Here is a 20,279-nt window from a genome sequence, read left to right on the forward strand (position 1 = left end):
TCCATTGCGAACCGCATTCGGATCCGACGCGTAAGCGGGTCCTCTCGCTCGAACCGCATCCGTATCCGACGCGTTATTTGCTCACAAAGACTCCTGCTTCTTTAAACTTACCCATTTTACTACTCTTCTGATGATTGGATAAGACGACAGTCCCATCGTCACATCGGATCCGACGCGGAAGCGGTTTCCCGACTAACTCGAGTCTTGCGGCTACTGTCCCGACTAGTTAATCTAGTCAGGCCCCGCATGGCCCCACCAATCTCCAATCAAAAGCTAGGTATCTGAGCGGGTGTCTTAACCATCAACACAATAAAAATAATTTAAATAAATAAAAAATTCATGTGTCTTTTTATAGTAGAAAAATAAAAGAATAAAATCTTTGATAATTTATCATAAGATTTACTATTTTTTTTATAAAAAGTAAATTAATTATCGAAGAGAAAAAGATATCTTTCAACGAAATATAATTACTATGAAAGCAAGATAAAATAATAATGTGTGAGATAAAAATTGGTTTATGGTTTCAACATCTGTGTAGTCAAAAGAGTTAAATTATGAGAGTATGTATGCATATATCTGCTGGTTGTGTGGAATTTGAAATTAAAAATATATAGATTGAAAAAACATTATATATGGATTAAGAAAAGTTTCAAGTATATAAAATCCTTAATTTTCGAAAGAAAATTTGAAATCACTTTTTTTAATGCAAATTCAAAGTGAAAGAAAATATTAATTATATGATTTTATTTACAGAAAAAAAAATGAGAATTATGTTTGATAAATTCGAAAAGGACAAAAACCGTCCCATAACACCATCACAATGAAGCGGATGGCAATGGTGGAAAGCATGATGGACGAACCCTCGTGCATGATATCTTCGTCTTCCACTTTCCACTTCCTCCATATGTTCTTCCTCCCTGTAAAGCCCCAACTCCTCTCTCTCTCTCTCTCTCTCTCTCTCTTAGCTTCCCAACCCCACCTTCCTCAAAGCACTCAGGGACCCGTCGACCCCCACCCACGTTCTCGCCAGCTAACAGCCCATCTCCCATCATAACGTCAGGTGGCAAGAGGAGGAGTTCGTGCGGCGCACCCTACCTCCCCGTTTTCCCAACTAACCTTACTCCGCCCTTATACTCTTCTTTCCCCTTCCGCCTAGCTCGTCTCTGCGCTCCCTACAGAACGCATCAGGCAGCGGCGGAGAAGAGGCGGCGATCACTCCGATGGATGACTCCGAAGGTACGCCAGATCAAAAGACCACCTTGGCCAAGGAGGAGGAGGAGGAGGAAGGGGGGGCAACCGTCCCTGCGTCCGAAGTGGCCCAAGAAGTGGTCGCGGAGGTGATCGATGAGGAGGAGGTGACAGCCGTACCCGTGTCCCAAGAGGCCCAAGATGTGAGCTTGGAGTTGGAACAACCCGAGGAACGGGAGCCCGAAGCTCCAGCAGCAGGCGTCTTGGAGGATTTGTCGTCGGCGGCGGCGGTTGTTCCTGCTGATGGACCACCTCCTGCGAATGAGGTCGTGCAGGTTGCCAATGCTGTGGCTGAGACCTCGAACACTTGTATCGAAGCTGAACCTTTGTCATCTGAAACGGTAGAGGAATCAGTTCCTGCCCTGAACAGCTTGGTGAGCCAAGTGCCTCGTGACAGCACTGAGCTATGCCGTGAGACAGGGGACTCTGAGGCGAGTACCGACATGCGGAGCTTCCCTTCCTGTTATCATTTGTATATTGTTTATATTAGTTTCGCCGACATTATGTGCTAATTCTGAAGAGGAATGATTTGATTCATGCATCAGGTGGTCTCAGCGACACTCCTAGAGCGCCGAGCTACTTGGTGGAATTGTTGTGGATTATTTGATGTTCTTACAGGATCCAGAGGAAACATGAGGTCAGCGAATCATGAAAACAAATCATATTAATCTTTTAATTTACATGAACACAGCATTTTATTTATCCTGACAGAGTGGATTATTTGATGTTTGTGAAATTGCTTGTCATCTACAATTGGTTCATCAAGTTTGTCTGATCTTTTCATCTTAAGCATAGTCTATGAGGATTAATGAAGGTAGAAAGGGTTTAGGGCAAAGCCTAGAATAATAAGAATGAGATGAGATTTCACAAGGAATTAGAAGAGACACTTTGAGACAGATGAGGAAGGAGACCAACTGCTAAAGATATTCAAATTTTGCTTGGTACACTTGCTCTGTTTATACAGTCTTGATTTGGTATTATCTGATTCATATTAAGTTAGGAGATTAACTTGATTAAAACATCTTTTCTTCTTGTTATTGCTTACCCGAGAATGGCCAATAATTACTTCATATTCATTGTTTCAATGAATTTTTGTTTCTTCCACTCTGTGTGATTTTAATTTTTGATTCTTTGGTCTATGTTAACCGGCTTTTCTGCAACAAAATAGCTGGTTCCTGCTATATTTTCATAGAAGTTGATCCATATGCATCTTCAAAGCTCTTATGTGTTGGATTTTGGGTTTTAAAGCTCTGAGCTTTTGGACCTGCATTTTCTGTAACATAATGCATCTAAATAGACCCTTAGAGAATCTAGTTAAAGATCAACATATGGTATTCATCAACTAGCAGTGTCGAAATGACTGAATTAAGAGCATACATGATGTTTCTTTGACCAAATTGGCACTTCTCATAATGATGCTTGCAAACCAAATATGCTTCAGTATGTATTGAAGGCATCATTATTAGCCCAAAATAAGCAACAATACCTACTGCAATGATGTGTGTTAATTAAAACTCTCCTTATGTTGCTAAACTTATTTGCATTTGGACCACAAGTATGAGCACCACAGGGACTATAATGCTCAGTTTCTTATGGACACTAAAAACTGTGGTAACACAGATGGCATCTTAGTGTGATGAGATGTGCAGGTTGCCATACAGTGTACTTGAAGATTCATTACACTTTACACTCGCCAAAGAGATGTTCCAAAGGAAACCCTAACAAATGTATGATCTGATTTGTTTGTTTTACATGGTTTGCTGGAGGATGAGAGTTTGACAATGGCACCGTAGAGACATTGATCAAAATTCATTTGGCCTTGAGATTTCAGGTCAGAATTGACTTATTGCTTGCGTTGACAATTGGTTCAAAAGTCACCTAAATTAAAAATGATGAGAATAAAAGAACAGACAAGGTAGGATAATCTCCTTTTATTTGCTTTCTTTTGGGTTTTTTTTTTGTTCATATATCATTATTAACGGCCGAAGACTGCAGTTTGAACTCATGTTCAAAAGACATAGATGCTAGATTGCAGTTTGAATCCATAGGTAAAAGACTAGTAGATATTAGATTGCAGTTTGAATCCATACTTAAAACACTCATGCAGATATGATGCATGTTTATTCAATTGCTGGAGCTTCTGCTTGATACCATCACCTAAACTATTCAACAAAATTATCTCAAACAACATTTTTTATGCATGTTTATTATATTTCGACACTCCTGCAGATATGATGCATGTTTATTCAATTGCTGGAGCTTCTGCTTGATACCATCACCTAAACTGTTTTCTCATCAGAGATTGAACTTGTTTTAATTGCCATTTTTCTACCCTGCCTGTTGCTAAATTTGTTGTTTATCATTGTTTTGCACCATAAATTGCATCCCTTTATGTGACACATCATCATGTTCTTGTCTTCACCTTATTATGGTTCTCCAATTTGACCCTGTGGCAGAACATGAAGATGACAAGAGGAGAAACTAAAACGGAGAGCAATCTGAATGCTTTCAAGAGTTTGCTGTTTGGATTCTGAATGCTTTTAAGAGTTTGTGAGGTTGAAGTTATGGACAATGGTGATCATGGAATGCTGATGTTGTGCAGCATTAGCTGCTGCTGCTGCTGCTGCTTCTTCCATTTTTGTTGGTCTTTGTGAGGCCCTATAATTTGTGTTCTTGTGTATAACAACATCGGGTTCTTTCACATGTTTGTAAAATTGATTAAAACTTGGTCATATTTTGTTCATCTAATGATTTGTTTGTTCTGCACAGATTCATGTGTCAACTTGATATAAATCAGGAATGGTAATGTTGCTCTTTTGTTGCTGCTTCTATGCTTGCTTTTCTGTGTGCATGGACTCGATCCTTACCCTGCAACCATAGAGGACAGAGAGTCGAAACAATGAAGACTGAAGGTATCATTCCACGTCTCCCCTTTGTCCTTATCCATCCGATGGTATACGTACCACCAACAGAGAAGATCCATCGTTAAAGAAGAGAGGAGAAAACTGAAACAAATTATTTTTTTTTTATGGATAGCGTATATGAATTTATATACATAATAAGAGATTACAAAAATATGATAATTATATAATTTTTTTCAATAAAAAATAAATATAAATTATTTATCTAAATTATTTTATAATGTAGAAAATCATATTGAGATCATGATCCTCATTATTGATAGAATTATGATAATATATTATTATAATTTTTATGATTTAGAATCATTATCATGTGTCATCAAGATATTGAGTGGATCATGACAATCTCATGATGTTATATTTTTCTTAATAATATCCTTCCTAATATGCCGTAGTAAGATGGTGCTATCATCATTGTCGATTTTGACGGAGTATAAGGAATTGCTAGAGAGGCAAAGGTTTGGTAAGAGCATCTACAAGTTAATTAAAAGATATAACACTAGAGACATGTGACTCATCATTTTGAATTTTGTTACAAACAAAGTAAAAATTGATAACTATTTGCTTTATTTAAGAGTAAAATTCAAGATTAACATAAAGATATATTATCTCGATATTGTCACAATATATAAATGGAGGATTGACAAATAGTTCATATAGCAATCCAACAAAGCTCAATAATTATAGAAGCAACCACTTGATATTTAGCCTCCTCTAACATATTCGATTGTGATCAAGAAATACAATATAAGCACTAGTATATATCTATTATCCTTATTATATGTCCAATCGACATCTGAAAATGTATGAAGCAAGAGAAGTCCTATCGGAGAAATAAAACATGATTAATAGTGTCCTTTAAGTACCAGAGAAAGCGTTTAATGGTTGTCCAATAGTTTGAAGTAAACTTGTGCATAAATTGAAATAATTTATTTACTACATATACAATGTCCGAATGAGTGAATGCTAAATATTATAGACTCCCAACAACTTAACGACACTCAATAGCATCACTGATATTAGCATTGTCAGATAAGATAAGAGGAACACTTGTATAAATTGGTATAGTAATAATATTTGTTTTAAATATTTTTGTGTGATCAAGAAGGTCATGAATATACTATTATTGAGAAAAAAAGAAACCATTCACGTGGATGACTTGAACATTAAGAAAATAGTTGAGAGTCTTGAAATCTTTAATAAAAACTTATTTTCAAGTTATTGAATAAACTGGTTATTATCAGTAATAATTAAGTCATCCACATAGACTAGTAAAAACATGATTATGCTCTTATGAGAATAAATGAATAAAAAATTATCAGATTAAAAATTATGAAATCTAATTGAGATTAGATATGTTCGAAGTTTATGACACTAAGCACGAGGGTCGTGCTTGATATCATAAAGAGCCTTGCATAACTTACCGAGAAAGATTCTAATCAATAAAGCCTAGAGGTTGCCTCATAAATATATTCTTGAAAATATGATCATGAAGAAATATATTATTCACGTCTAACTATCGAAGTCCCTAATTATCAAACAAGATAAAACATAAAATAATATGAATTATTGTTGACTTCACAAATGGGCTAAGGGTGTCATGGTACTCATGGCCTCGATGTTAATAGAATCTCTTTGAAATAAGTCTTGCTTTATACTTATTAATATAGTTTTGATTGAGTTTCCTATTTATTATGGGCATAAGGTTTTTACCATGGATAATTTCTTATAATTAGGAGTGGATCTAAATAGTTTTTTAAATGATGAAATCATATTAAGAACTAGAGTGGCATGCGATTACTAGGATAAGTTGATGTAACAAATGTATAAGATCAAAATTGAAAAGGTACGGAAGCTTGAGTAAAAAGTGTGAGACCCATTTGAATGATATGTTAATGATAATATTCCATAGTTCTATTATATTATGTGGGGGAGGGGGTGGAGAGTGAGATTGTATCAGTGAAGGACCCTAAATATTAGAATATATAAGTTGAAGAGATGAATTACTTATTATAAGAGAGGATATAAAAAATAAAAGTTTATGTATTTTATTATATTTATAAGAATTATATTAAAAAGAGATGACAAAATGATGATGATAAAGGTAAATTGTAAAACGAATAATATGATTTAGAATTTTAAAAGAATAATACCCTACGTGATTATATCTGTCTTAAAATTGAGCTAATGGTGGCTAATTTGGATGGTGTAATAATTGGTCACTCATAAATTCCATCTCTATTCAACCCCTATGTGAGATCTTTCACAACAAATGGTGTTTTAATGGTGCCCCCATGTTGAGATCTTTCACAGAATGTAAGAATTCAATAAAAAAATTATTATAAGAACATAATTTAGAGATAAATATTAGGTTCTTCATCATAAAAAAACATCATAGAATAAAAAATAATTTTGAGAAAGAAAAAAAGTTTGTAGAACCAGTACGATTTATTTTGAGACATTTACCATTGACTATCATAATATCATCTGAACTATCATAATCTAAATAAAGTGATAAATTATTTAAGTCAGACGTGACATAATGAGAAGCTCTATAATCAACTAACCAATTTGATAAAAGTTGAAAAGATTAAGCGGTAAAGTGAGCATGTTGTGATGGTAATGAAAATAAATAGGTAATACAGTAGGATACATAGAATAAGATGGGTATAAAGGTTGAAACATTCATGGAATAACAACTTACAAGTAATGACATTTCTTAGTAGCATGGCCTTGCATGTCATATATTTGATGGGTAACTTTGTTATTGAATTATTGCTTAGATTTGTTGATACTTTTGTTATGATGTTGTTACATGTTGCCTCTAAAATGATTGTTTGGACAATTATTTTACTAGTTGTGGATTTTACCTTTATTGCTAGTATTAGCTTCGTTAATAAAATTGACTTTAATAGAAACAACATCAGAAGATGGTGACTCTTGCATAAGATAAGATTTATAGTTAGAAAGTTAATCATGAAATTCTTTAACAAATATAGGATTATCATAATATGACACGAATCGTACGTAATATCTCTTTGTAATATGAATCAAGACTATTTAATATGTGAAAAATAATTTCTTTATCATCAAGAGGTGCGTTGGACATAGCAAATGCATCTGCTTAATGTTTTGATAGCCTATATATAGTTAGAAATAAATATTGTACTCTTAGAGAGCCTGAAGAGAGTTTCTCGAAGTTGCATGAGACGACCATAAGATTGGTTAACATACATTGTTGCAAGTTTGTATTACATCTTATACGAAAATTTTGCAGAGGCTACATAAAGAATAATTTGAGGAGAAAGAAAGGCAGTGATAGCACTTCTAAGAAGATGATGTTAATAAATCCAAAAAGTATGTTTATGATTAACAACTTCAATATTATTCTCTCTGATCGTTCATGGAGAGCAAATGATAATGTCATCTACATAACCCATAACATCATAATTGATTAAAAGAGAATAAAATTGAATACTAATTTATGAGCGTGAGTTTGAGAAGAGCTTAGATTATAATGTTAATAGAGATAAAGAGTATTTTCATGAGTAAAGAAGTTAAGAATGATATGAGATAAGTGGCTAATTAAATAGATGTTGTCGATCATGTCGAAGAGTCAAGAAGAAAAGACCCAATGCAGCTTACAAGAAAGATAGGCTTGTTAGAGCATAAAACACAATAGAAATTGTAATACTATCTTGATGAAAAATGAGATATAAAACAACAATAGTAAAAGAGAAGATAAAAAAAAAACTCCTTGGAGCAATTATGACTTTAATACCAGAAATGACTAACTTAAATTTTTAATGATATTATGTATGAGTTTATATGCAGAGAGATTATAAAATATAATAATTACATATTTTTTTTCAATCAATAATAAATAAAAATATTTATGATTACACGGTCGATATTAAGATATTAATATAATTATGATAATATATTATTATAAATTGTATGATTTAAAATCATTATAACATATTATCAAGATATTAATCTTATCACTATTTATTGTTTAAATAATATCTTTGCTAATAAAAATAAGTCAAAAAAATCAAGGGGTTGTCTTTATTCCACTGGAAACAAAGAAGAGACGATCTTTGATTCACATGCACTCAATTGTATGGTTGAACGGAGTAAAAATAACAAAAAGAACCCAAAAATCCAAAGAAAAAAGTTGTAATGTATGCGCGTAGTTGAATCTGTTGTTACATAATGTTATCGCTGCTGTTGACGGGCGGCCGATGGCCACCGCCGATGACGGACTTGATGGCATCGGCCAGCGCGGCGGCGAAGTTTGGGTCGGCCGTTATGGCTGCCGTCGCGGCGCTCACCGCCTCCGTCAGTGACGGCGGCACGACCGGTTGTGCCCTTTGCTGCGGTAACTGGGAGGCGGCCATCTGCGGCGACGTTTGGAACTCCGAGAATGCCGACTGGTTGAGTAGCTTTTGGCCATGGACATGCGGCAGGGACTGTGGTTGAGGCGGAGCACCGCCGCTGGGGAAGGGGAAGTGGAATTGGGCGGCAGGTGGCCTTTTGGACAGTAAAGGATTCGGATCTTGTGTGAGATCCAAGGTAACGGTCGGGAAGGGAGCGGACGCTGATACGGTGGCCATGCTCGACGAGCACGGGAGAACGGTGTTGGCTAGGAAGTTCGAGTCCATCAGCCCATCGGTGCTGGTCATCGACCCGGAGAGGAGCATCGACGCCGCAGCCGAGGTGGTCGACTTCATCGCCATGGCGGCCGGTGGGAGGGGATGGTTGTGATTCCCCTCGTAGGTCGTTATCAGGATCGAACGATCGTCGGCGCACCTCTGCACCTGATCGAAGAAGCAAGCAGGGGATCAGTCGGAATCACCATAGACGAGACCACGAGTAATAAGCGCTTACTTGCTTGCGGACAGGACAACCGGTAGCCATGGTGCATCGGTAGTAAGCTCTCGGGCATGGGTTTCCCTTGGCGATCTTCTGCCCGTACTTCCTCCAGTGACATCCATCCGCAATCTACAACACCGTTAGCTTCGCTCAGCAGATCGGTAACTGTAATCGAAGGTACAGATCAGTACAAAATGCAATGAACTTAATTACCATGGGCGCCTCAGATCGAGTTCGAACAGAAACGCGAGCTTTCCTCATGGTGGCCACTGGCGTCTGCTCGGCAGTCTTTGTGGGGGTGAACTTGAGAGCTTTGTTAGTGTTCCAACTTGGGTCAAGGTTCTCATCATTCTTGTACAGAAGATTGTCCGGTGGCAGTGACGAACGTCCGGGGCTGGCAGTCGATGAATTCGACGGCTTGTCCTCCTCCGCGGCCGGACCCAGTTCCATGAAGTGCCTGGGGAAGATGACTCGTCCCCGGTCGCGATTCATGGCGTCAACCGTTGCACCCATAACCTCGATTACCTCGCGTGCCTTCCAGCTTTCGTTGTTCCGTTGGTGCCCCTGTCGCGTCAGGGTGGCCAGATGCATCTCGAGGGCGCTGTAGCTGGCACTCACTTGGCTCAGCAGTAACCTCAGCTTCTGGTTCTCCTCGTTCATGCGCGCCAGCTCTACTTGCATGGCTGCCAGCTGAATCGAGCACCCCATTTGGTTCATTCCACGAAAGAAAAAGGTAAAATGAATCAGATGGCAACACAATCCTGACCTCGTTCCTGCCTTCTTTGTCATCTTCATCATCGACCTGCTCTACCATGCTTGTTTCATTGGTATTCTTCTTCTTCTCATCCGCAACGGCCGGATTGCTGCTCAGCGCCTCCTCCGCCATCTCGGCATGCGACCGGGCGTTTAGGCTGATCGGGAACTCGATCGCACCGGTGCCCAAGTGATGGTCGCTGGAGTCCGTTGGCTGTTTGCGCTTCAAAACACCACCACCGGTGCCGACGTAGTTCGAGGACGAAGCAAGGAAGAGAGGCGCCGACGTGTCCAAGGTGAGCACTCCTGCACCACCACCCCTTCTATCCATGTAACTCTGTGTCATGAAATGGCTATTGGTGGATCGGAATCAAACGAGACGAAGTGAAGGTTGAGCAGCAGGAAGAGGAGGATGGAAACCGAGGCGGAGGAGACGAGCGTCGTAGGCCCGAATTCTTGGTCCGGAGAGAGGGGGGAAGGCAATAAGAACAGGAGGGGCCGCGGGCGGAGCTGCAATGACATCAGGCTGTGCGTCAGATCCGACAGTTGGGCCCGCAGTTCTCTGCAATCATAAGAAGGTAAGAGAGACGGGCCGCATCAAAAGACAAGGAGGCATTCCAAACGGTTTCGGGAGTCAACGCTCGATCGGGGACCGCTTCAATGCGGCGGCCACTTGCGTCCATGTCACCGCTTTTGGTTGAACGGGAGTATCGGTCAAAGCGTTGACTTCCTCCACTTCGTCTTGCCGTGCGATGTAAAGGACAGGAAGCAGGGACGGCCCCCTCAGGGGAATGCTGGACCCTACTGTGCGACATCAACTCTGGTGGTTCTCGTGAAGGTGAGACCCTGGCTGGGGCGAAACAGGAGATCTCGAATGTTCCACTTGTTTGACCCTGATGGAGCAGTCACGTCGAAGGGCGGGGCGGTGGCGGTGGAGACAACAGCGAAGGCTGCGGCGGGGCGAGGGGAACTCTGAGGAACGCCATTTGTTGCCATCTTATCATCATCATCAGCATCATTTGCAAAGCTCACACAAGTGTTTTCTTGCTCTTCTATTGACTCTTTCTGAGGAAAGAGTTTGATTTGATGGTGGATGGATTTCTTCTATGAATCGGTTCAGACTTCCTCACAGACACCTGCCTGCATTATTATCATCTCTTGAATGCTACGCCACCAATGGGTGCATGGGTCAAAGACTTTGACTATGATGATAGCGATGTTGCGTGAGCCCGGCCGTTCCCACGAGGAAAAGTCAAAACAGCATGTGATGGTCGTTAACTTTGTCATAAAAATATATAGATATGAAACATGAATAAAAAACTCAGGTCCCGCAGAAATTTGTTAGATTATATGATATTATTTAGGTAAAATATATTATAAATATAATTAAATTTTAATTATGAATATCTATTAATTATATAAAAAAAAAAATTAATTAACCTCTTTGTATTCGATTAGTTAGAAGAGTTTATAATCGACCCGATCGACTCGAGTCTTGAAGCTTCGTCCTATAAGATTTTTGTTTGAAGAAAAAATTCTCTCGTATCTGTATCCAAAAAACTTTACCAAAAAGACCTTCTTCCCTTTATAATGTTAATTTCATTATCGTCATCATTGATTATAGAGTGCTAACTATATTAATAGAAAAATATTTTCCTTATATGTCATGTTGATCTAACATCTATTTAACATAATAGTATTTTATGATCATCATATAACGAGTCTCGATTGAATGTAGATAACGTAAAAAAAAATTTACTAAGCACTATAAATAGAATTCCCAATATCATCCTTGTGACGTAACATGAACCATGGATATGGAGGAACAGAAGAACAAAGAAAACTATGACCATAAAGACATGAATGAAATCAGGCAGTTTAATTATGATTACAAGTTTCTTGAGACTTTACCATCACAGATCAAGAAAAGGCAATAAAGCATTAACTCTCTGATGTTTGTTTTCCATTTGGTACAATTATAGGGTTTATCAGTTCTTAACTACTAATTCATTTGACTTAGGCTAACAAGCAAAGACAGCAAGTCTTCTTAAAAGATTTCATGCATCATCATGATTTCGGTCGCTAATCCAAATTAAATTTGATCGAGAATACGTCCATAACAATACCATATTCTCCCTAGATTTAAGCAGGATGACAGGAGTTGAAGTGAAATTACAGTAAGCAGGATCAGTGGCAAACCCAAACACATCAAAAATAACAAGGCAAGCTAGGAATCAATTTTTACATGCATGGATAACCATATATATATAAGACAGTGGCATCATATATTTTAAGACAATAATTACCCTTAAGCTGCTTCTGCAAATCCAACTCTGAGATTGCCATAGTCAAACACCGTGTGATACACCCCCATGAAAACATCACCAAGTATCCTGCAGCAATTGAAGAATCAATTACATGCATTAGAAACTAATCGCGCTATCTCACAGGCAATCTAACACAGGGCACATAGATGGTGATGTACCAAAGTGGACCCTGAGGTACATCAATGGCTGTAAATCCTCTGATGCACTGTTCAGAACCTCCAGTAGCAACTTTAAGTGTGTACTGCAGCCAATGAGAACTAAATTAGATAACATCAACAGCAATGTACAATAGGATAATACATGGCTTGATGAATGATGCATTAATCCTGTTTCCAGTATTTGCCAGATACAATGACTTCCTTCTCTTTTCTTTTTTCCTTTTACTCTTATTTTTCTGATAATTAACGCTTTCAAGGCTCCATAGCTTGCCAGACACAAGGCTGTCAGACTATCTGACAATGAAAGTTCATCTGCAACTATCCGAGAATTCCAGGGATACTCTATAAGGCACAGTGGAACAAATTATCACCTAAAAAGACACTTATTGAATGGCCTTAAGAACTACATTAATAGCAATATAAGGAATTCTGTTGACCATATATGAGAACCAATCAATTCGTTGAAACATAAATCTTGATACAAAACAAGGAGATATAAATGATCTTGGCATCTTCTAAAGCCTGAAGATAGGCAACCTAGTCTATGGAAAAAAGGTCATTCTGTCATCTCTAAGTTCATTTATCAAAAGCATCTTATCAGACTGTTGAGATTAATGTTAGCAGGTCACCAACCACTGAGATAGAAAGCATTCATTATCTGTGGGAATATGGTAGTAATAGGATGGAGTTATCCAAAGCAATCGAGCAGAAATAGCATTCCACTATTCCACATTTATTATTGATACCAAAATTTAGATGTAGACCTTTATCAACAACAAAAAAGGATGTCAGATGCAGGTCATTCAGTCTTTTTATACGTCATCCATCTCAGTCAGCTGCTCTAGAAGCATTAGATGCAAGTGAGACAAATCCTTGCTGCAGCAGCATGATTGTGATTTGTTTATGCTGGTAAGCTGAGAGATAAACCAATCACCAAGTCTAGAAACACTCTAGGAGTAGGATTATGGTCCATGAAATGAACTGGAATCATCAAACCTCACAAGAAAAATCAAAGTTCTACCTTCTGCATAAGTTGCTGACAACTCCTCGAGAGTACATCTATACTCATTAGGGGCTTTCATCTTAAATTATCTAAAATCTTCTATTCCTGGAGTGATCAATATTCTTAGTGGGAGAACCACTATTCCTCAAAATCTTAAGGTTACTATGAAGGAGGCAAGCATTATGCAAAAGTTATAGTGTTCCCCTTACATTTAAGCTGGATGTAGAAATAATGTGTTTGGCATGTGGGCCTAAGTTATGCTGGTGTACAGCAACTACTAACACCATATTTCTTTCAGAACACAAAATATGATTTAACAAAAAAAGATGAAAATAGTAAATACAGATTTCAATTTGATTGGTGGTGCAATACTTTTTGACAAACAAATTCCAAAAATGTTACTCAACAGTAGTCATCAATAAGACTCTACCTGCTCTGGCGTCAGGTCAAAATTCTTTCCACCAATGTTGAAAGAGATGACAGGCATGAAGGAGAGACTATCACAGTCAATAGCTGATTCACCCATGGGACTTGGTATTCTTTCGCATAACTGCAATTAAACTCAGAAAATTATACTAGACAACAAGCAAATTCCGGTGTTGTCAGGTGCAACTTCACCTCATTGAGGTAGCTCAACATCTGCTCTAGTGTCTGGTTCAGCCTGAGCTGACTTTGCATCCATATGACTGCCATCTCACAGTAGGAGCACATGCCGCAATCATTGAGGCCATTAGCTAATTTCTCAACTTTGTTGTCAACCACACTCTTGATTCCCAGACTGCAAATACAAGTAAAAAGAAAGTAAAACACATAAATTTTGTTGATCATGACATGACAACATTTAAAAGAAATGCTGAGACTTCCTTTAATATATATGTTGCTAACACTACCTAGCTCCTTGAGTACTATTATAGGAACAAAGACCAATCTGAGAACAAATCTTTGATGGTTCTTCCTGTCATTGGAAGCCAAAGTCAGTGCAATTAGTTGTCACTTGATAAATAAATGAAACTTTTTTTAAAAATATTTATATCTAGAGGACAATGTAAGCAACCTCTGCCAGTAACATGTCCATAATCTTTTCACCATATTGTGCAACTACAGCTTTGCACTGTTGGCTAACCACACCAGAAGCTCCAATTTTCTGATTAATCTCAGTGATAACAGTCTGCAAAAGAATTTTTCCAAGGACTTGTTAGCTACACCATTTTGACAATGACAGTGAATAAGGATAACGACTTTAGATCTAATAAGTGCATAATGAGAACAGAATCAGTCAGACAACATGATGTGATGTTAGAAATAGCCCCTCCTATCTGAGACTATTTCGAAGAACAGAAAAAACTCCGAAGGCATTAATCTAATGACAAGCTAGGAACTTTCTTGCTGAAGAAGTTACAACAACAAAGCAGAAAATTAATTAAAGCATTCTACGCCCCTCTGGGACTTTGTCAGATTTTGAACATCTGTTCACTCCTAATGTATATCTTCTATTCTTTAATCAGAATTTTATGATAATGTTTAGCTTCATTTTATGCCATTGGTTTCAGTACACCAGATAATCAATTCTGTAGCAGTACAAAGTTTAGAGTTGCTTGCAAGTATATTGGGCCATGGATGGTGGTAGGCTAAAGGTTTGGAATTTTATGTCAAGTACTGCAGACAGAAATAAAATATGAGATGAGCTTCGAATGGCCTGCCACAGTATAGTACCAGGTCATCTCATGACTTGGCCTCGACCAGACTGGCACAAATTGCATTGCATCTCAAGATTCTCAACATACAAGTCATATCAAAGTTCAATTACATGAACCCTAACCAAGATATCTCAAACACTACAAGTCATTAAATAGCAGATCAAGCACTACAAGTCATATTGGGCCATGGATGGTCGTAGGCTGAAGGTTTGAAATTTTAGGTCAAGTACAGAAGACAATAATAAAATATGAGATGAGCTTCGAATGGCCTACTACAGTACAGTACCAGGTCATCTCATGACTTGGCCTCAACCAACCTGGCACATATTACATTGTATCTCAACAGACAAGTCATATCAAAGTGCCACTTACATGATAGAAATATCATCTCTCGAATACTACAAGTCTAAAGAAGAAAAAGACACTACATTAAATAGCAGAAACACTAGATGGGATGTGCATGGATCAAAAGTTATAAGAGAAATTGTACATACAAACTATAATAAGGCCCAGACTTACATCCTCCCATCAAATGTATTTATGCCCATGGAAAACTGCATGCTGCATTTATGTTCCTTACAAGCAAGATTTTGGAATATCTTTCCTAAAAGGTCTATTTGGTAAATGTAGCATTTTGAAGTATCACAGTAAGAAAGGCATATATGACACAAATTTTTTTTCGAAAGGCTTAGGGGACATAGCTTCCTGGAAGAGCAACAGTTCTTGCATGCTCTATCAGGAAGATGTGATATAACTATGGGATACATGAAAAACAAAATTTAAAAATAAAAAAGAGAAATTTTGGATATACATGTAATTCTTTCAGTACTTACTGTTGGCCCAGCAATCAATGAAGTTCCAGAATCTGCAATTGCTGAACAACCTCCAGAACAAAATCCTGAAATCAAATACGATATAAAGTCAAAAAAATTAAAAGAAAGACTTCTTTCTGTATTAAAATAGATTATATAAAAAAAAAGAAAATAGAAAACTCATTGCACTACCAGTTGTTTGACTTCCAACAAGGACATCTTCCATGTTAAACTACAAGTGAAAACTTCTGGATCAGATAGAAGATACAGGGAAAAAAAAAAGGATGTCATCAAATATAGATATGCAAAGCCAACCTGCCAATAACCTTTCTGAGTTACAGGTACATAAATGTGTTCGCCCTTGTAGTGCTGTGAGTCAACCCCTCCAAAAACAATTTCACCTCCTGCCCCTTCATTTACATTCCGGTTGAACCAGAAAGAGAAAATAGGCTCTTTAACAAGACTTTGATTGACAATGTTGTACCTGTTTAACAAAAAAATAAAGCTAATTTACTTTCATTGTTCCAGCATTTTTACACAGAATCAACCAGAACCATGATAATTGGAGAACATGACAATTAAGATAACCCTTGCAAGAGATGACAGCTTAATGTTTAATGTTTAAGAGTTCAAAACTTTAAAATCATGCATGATAGTGTTTTAAATATCTGATACAATGTGTTTCTGCATGTTATCGGCATGATATGGTTCAGAGAGCTCCCTGGGTCAATCAAAATAGGCAAAAAAATTGACCAGATTATACCGTAAAATAGTCAGAACTGCCATGGCACGATTACATGAAGGCACGCAGCCCGGTTCAAACTTAAATTCTTGAGTCATAAAATAAGTTTTGAAAAGTCATTACAAAAGAGTCTAATGATGACATGATTATAAAGGCTAAACCAAGGATTTGGATCTCAGTCTAATATCAGTTTACCTATTGGACTGGTATGGTATTGGTGTACCAGACACTATACATGCATTGCCTGATAACATCAAATAATATAATATAAAAATAAATGGTATTATACCAGTATCGAGCTATATATTACGAGAAACACAAGCTAAAAAAATTGCCAATGATATTATTAAGCCTCAACAAACAATTTTTGAACTAGTCATCTGTTACTTATCAGTAGATATACTATCTTAACTCTTAAGACCATTTAGAACATCAAATGAAATATTACCATAATTCAGAAAATGAAATATTAGCTTTGTGTGATAATGGTTATTGGTTTTATAACTCATAGGGGTTTTTCCACCTTGATAGATATTGTAATGGTGATATATCCTTGCTCTTGTGTGGTTTTGTTAATTATTAGTCATAAAGCACAAATAGAGTGACAAATATGAACTTAACATCCCTCCTAACACACAAGCCAAAGATTAAAGTGAAACATAGGAGTGCAAGCCAAAAGTTAATAGACTTGGAAAGAAACCCATATATGCATAAAACATGCTGGGAAAGATTAAAGAAAGGGTATCCCCCTCACATTTAAGTCAGGGACCCAAGTGCAAGCCAAACAGTGATGAGCTTTACAAATGGTGTGCATCTGGGCAAAACATGCTGGCAATGATCCCAACTAAAAGGCAAACATGCAAGCCAAAAGTCTACAGATTTTGCAGAAGGAACTATATATGGGAAGACAACACTGGAAAAATTAAAAGAAAAGTGATGAATACAAGAGGATCCAGGGAACGATCAAAGGAAAAGATATAATGGAGTGTCGGGATCTAAACCCATGACAAACTTAAGTACCACGAGTATACGCAGAGGTGGGTCACTTCTCCTAAAAGCTTATGCTAATAAGAGAGATGCCAACTTATATAAGCTCAAATATAAAGAAATGACTTCCAAAACTTCTTGTTACAATGAAAATAACATCATTTACACAATAATCAGAGTAACGTTAGCTAACGTGTTGAGTACCATATAGGTGTCACGTTGCCAACTGAGATTTCTTCAAATCCAAGTCCAAGAATTCCATCAAATTTTGCAGCCAAAAATGTTATACTTGGCTCCCTAGTGGCTTCAACAAAGACCTGAATGAGAAGGATGATTAGTTTGTATTATTCATTACATAAAGTAAAATGCATCAAATAATGAAGCTCCAAGTCTGATCCTAAATAACAATGTCATACACAATAGCATTGAAATGAAATTCCATAGGCTCCAGACCTGATCTTTTATAACAATGTCACCAATTGTGACATAATCTTGACTACAGAAACCTGATATTGATCCAGTCCCATAGTGAATATTAGCAGACGTCCCTGGTAACAACACAAAAAAAATTAGTTCCAAGTGTTGTATAAAATGGAAGCTGTCCATTAAACATCCCAGAAAATGGTAATGAATGCAATCAATTCTTATACATAATATTTTTCTCAAAAATAATATAGATCACTACTAACGTAGAAGAAAATGTTCAATAGTCTCAAAAAATATACAATAATATCATTGAATTGGGCACTATGATCTATGTGAAAAGTTCAAATTTCGTAGTATCAAAAATTTTCAAGACTCGGATAGTCACATATCTGATGAGTGATAGATATAAAAGGCAAAAAAAAACAAGGTGATATTCTTCTTTCTTTTTCTCTCGAAAAATCATATTATTCTTTTAATTCTTTTACCAACTTCTAATCAAAGCCTTATAATCAGGATTTGAATATCGTTTCACGTACCTCTCCTATATAACTTTAGATGACCTATTGTGTTTTATTTCTTCTATCAAGCAGTAGATATTACTTTCTCATGGATTATAATATTATATACATCATTCCTCTTTCTCCTTCAGGGGTGCCCCCTCTACATTATACCAATTAGATCTTTGTTGGGATTTTTAACTCTATCAAATTCTTCTTCTTCTTTTTTTTAATGGTTCTAACTTTGAGTTTTAAATGCTTGAATCCATAGTTTGCACTTTCACTAAACTGGTATATAAATTCTATGGCATGTGCACTACTAATTTGCTGTAAGACATTATTTTGGACTAAGCCCATTCCTATTTTGCATTTATACTTTTTATCAATAAACATTGTAGCACCAACTTAAGTATAATTTTTTTGACTCCTCCTTGTTCAATGATACATATCTAGGAATTGAAAATGAGGTAAGTTAATTCGGATGTGAGACAAAAACTGAAAAAGGGATGATTAAATAATGAGAAAATATTTGACGAATTTTCTCTTCTGAACGAAGGATAGTTACTTGCAAAAGAAATAAGCAGCTGAAAAGAATTTATGTAGGCGAACCCAAATTTTTTGGGGGAAAAGGACTATCTGGCGAGATTACAAGTGGGTTTAACATGCCACCAAATTCTGCTACCGAAAGAAAAGGGGGAAGAACGACGAACCATTCTTCTGATACGTGCTCGATTGGCTCGACTTGTACTTGGGATGGAAATAGCAGGCCACCTGCGCAACCAAAGTGAGCAAAATCTCGCCTTTCCATGTTTCTCTTGAAGAAAAAAGAAGATTAAACTGATGGCTTACCGAGAAATAGCACTTGGAGGACGGAACCCACAAATTGGAGCTGCCGGTGTCGAAGACCACCGTGAAGTTCTGCGGCGGAGAGCCGATCCCGATCTCCCCGAAGTACTGAGCATTCATGTAGTTCTTGAGGGCGACCCCCGCGGGTCCGTCCAGGCCAGGATCGAGGCGGAGACCATCTCGGTGGAGCGGGAGGCCATACTTACGGCCGTTCTGGTCCAGCGGCCTCTTCTTTAGACCGATCCTGACGAGGCCGTCGGCCGAGACGGCGAAGCCCATCGAGATGACCACGAGGAGAAGAAGAAGGCATGTCGGAAAAGCTCTGCCCGCCTTCATCGTGCGAATTTCGAATCATCGACGTACTACGGAGGGAACAAGAAATATAGAAAACGCAAAATTTCATATATATATATATATATATATATATATATATATATATATATATATATATATCCCTTCAAATCTACTTATTTTTACCCTTTTAAGTTTTAGTTTGTGTGCTCAAATTGACATAAACACCCCTATCAAACTCGAAACTTCCGAACATGCCAATGTAAATAAATATATTAGCAGAATGATTTTTTAAATTAATATTTCTTCAATAAAATTATTATCTCCCTCTCAGAATAGTAATTTTATATTTTATTTATTTATCATTCGATGTAAATATATCCCATAAAACTTAAAAAAGTCACCATTGGCTAAACATATCTCTTGAGATTATTCGAATGAAATGTAGATATCATATTAAAAATATATGGGGGTTAATTTAGAAATTACAAACCTGGTACGTAAGGTTGACGGAGGCAATGGCAGCGATCGATGATGGCTCGTCCTGGAGATGGACGGTGGTGGGGCTCGAGCTCGTAAATGTTTCTGGCCCGGCCAAGGAGTCACGGCCAAGACATGTCGATGCAGGGATAATGATCCGACGACAGACACCCACATCGCCCTCCACCAAGAGCCGGCGATGGCGATGGCGATGGA

The 20,279-nt window shown here is 37.5% G+C and overlaps 3 protein-coding genes across 3 annotated transcripts; 1 reads left to right on the top strand and 2 right to left on the bottom strand.

The window, feature by feature from the left end:
• Positions 1–932: 932 nt before the first annotated feature.
• Positions 933–4,016, top strand: LOC103977061 (uncharacterized). The gene is made up of 3 exons (XM_009392471.3): positions 933–1,679; positions 1,794–1,885; positions 3,705–4,016. Exons 1-3 carry the CDS (start codon positions 1,221–1,223, stop codon positions 3,709–3,711), a joined length of 558 nt encoding a protein of 185 aa, XP_009390746.2. The 5' UTR covers positions 933–1,220; the 3' UTR covers positions 3,712–4,016.
• A 4,321-nt stretch (positions 4,017–8,337) lies between these two features.
• LOC135615914 (WRKY transcription factor 6-like) lies at positions 8,338–10,262 on the bottom strand. Its single transcript, XM_065114999.1, has 4 exons — positions 9,811–10,262; positions 9,258–9,734; positions 9,060–9,173; positions 8,338–8,989 (listed from the first exon to the last, which is right to left on the bottom strand). Exons 1-4 carry the CDS (start codon positions 10,141–10,143, stop codon positions 8,378–8,380), a joined length of 1,536 nt encoding a protein of 511 aa, XP_064971071.1. The 5' UTR covers positions 10,144–10,262; the 3' UTR covers positions 8,338–8,377.
• Positions 10,263–11,914: 1,652 nt separating this feature from the next.
• LOC135636492 (aspartic proteinase oryzasin-1-like) lies at positions 11,915–19,668 on the bottom strand. The gene is made up of 13 exons (XM_065148183.1): positions 19,296–19,668; positions 19,157–19,217; positions 17,977–18,071; positions 17,728–17,840; positions 16,110–16,278; positions 15,987–16,026; positions 15,816–15,880; positions 14,340–14,453; positions 14,176–14,240; positions 13,904–14,063; positions 13,716–13,835; positions 12,283–12,365; positions 11,915–12,190 (listed from the first exon to the last, which is right to left on the bottom strand). Exons 1-13 carry the CDS (start codon positions 19,626–19,628, stop codon positions 12,106–12,108), a joined length of 1,503 nt encoding a protein of 500 aa, XP_065004255.1. The 5' UTR covers positions 19,629–19,668; the 3' UTR covers positions 11,915–12,105.
• Between the last annotated feature and the right edge of the window lie 611 nt (positions 19,669–20,279).

The sequence above is a fragment of the Musa acuminata genome, chromosome BXJ1-3 (assembly GCF_036884655.1).
Source record: "Musa acuminata AAA Group cultivar baxijiao chromosome BXJ1-3, Cavendish_Baxijiao_AAA, whole genome shotgun sequence".
Classification (NCBI taxonomy): domain Eukaryota; kingdom Viridiplantae; phylum Streptophyta; class Magnoliopsida; order Zingiberales; family Musaceae; genus Musa; species Musa acuminata.

Excerpts from the sequence above, each read along its gene's own strand:
- LOC103977061 (XM_009392471.3), top strand. The coding sequence starts at position 1,221 with ATGGATGACTCCGAAGGTACGCCAGATCAAAAGACCACCTTGGCCAAG. Across the intron at positions 1,680-1,793 it reads GTGAGACAGGGGACTCTGAG|GTGGTCTCAGCGACACTCCT; the intron begins GCGAGTACCGAC and ends TTCATGCATCAG.
- LOC135615914 (XM_065114999.1), bottom strand. The coding sequence starts at position 10,143 with ATGACACAGAGTTACATGGATAGAAGGGGTGGTGGTGCAGGAGTGCTC. Across the intron at positions 9,735-9,810 it reads ACAAAGAAGGCAGGAACGAG|CTGGCAGCCATGCAAGTAGA; the intron begins GTCAGGATTGTG and ends TGCTCGATTCAG. Across the intron at positions 9,174-9,257 it reads CTCGATCTGAGGCGCCCATG|ATTGCGGATGGATGTCACTG; the intron begins GTAATTAAGTTC and ends ACGGTGTTGTAG.
- LOC135636492 (XM_065148183.1), bottom strand. The coding sequence starts at position 19,628 with ATGAAGGCGGGCAGAGCTTTTCCGACATGCCTTCTTCTTCTCCTCGTG. Across the intron at positions 18,072-19,156 it reads GAGCACGTATCAGAAGAATG|GGACGTCTGCTAATATTCAC; the intron begins GTTCGTCGTTCT and ends TGTTGTTACCAG. Across the intron at positions 12,366-13,715 it reads TTGACCTGACGCCAGAGCAG|TACACACTTAAAGTTGCTAC; the intron begins GTAGAGTCTTAT and ends CATTGGCTGCAG.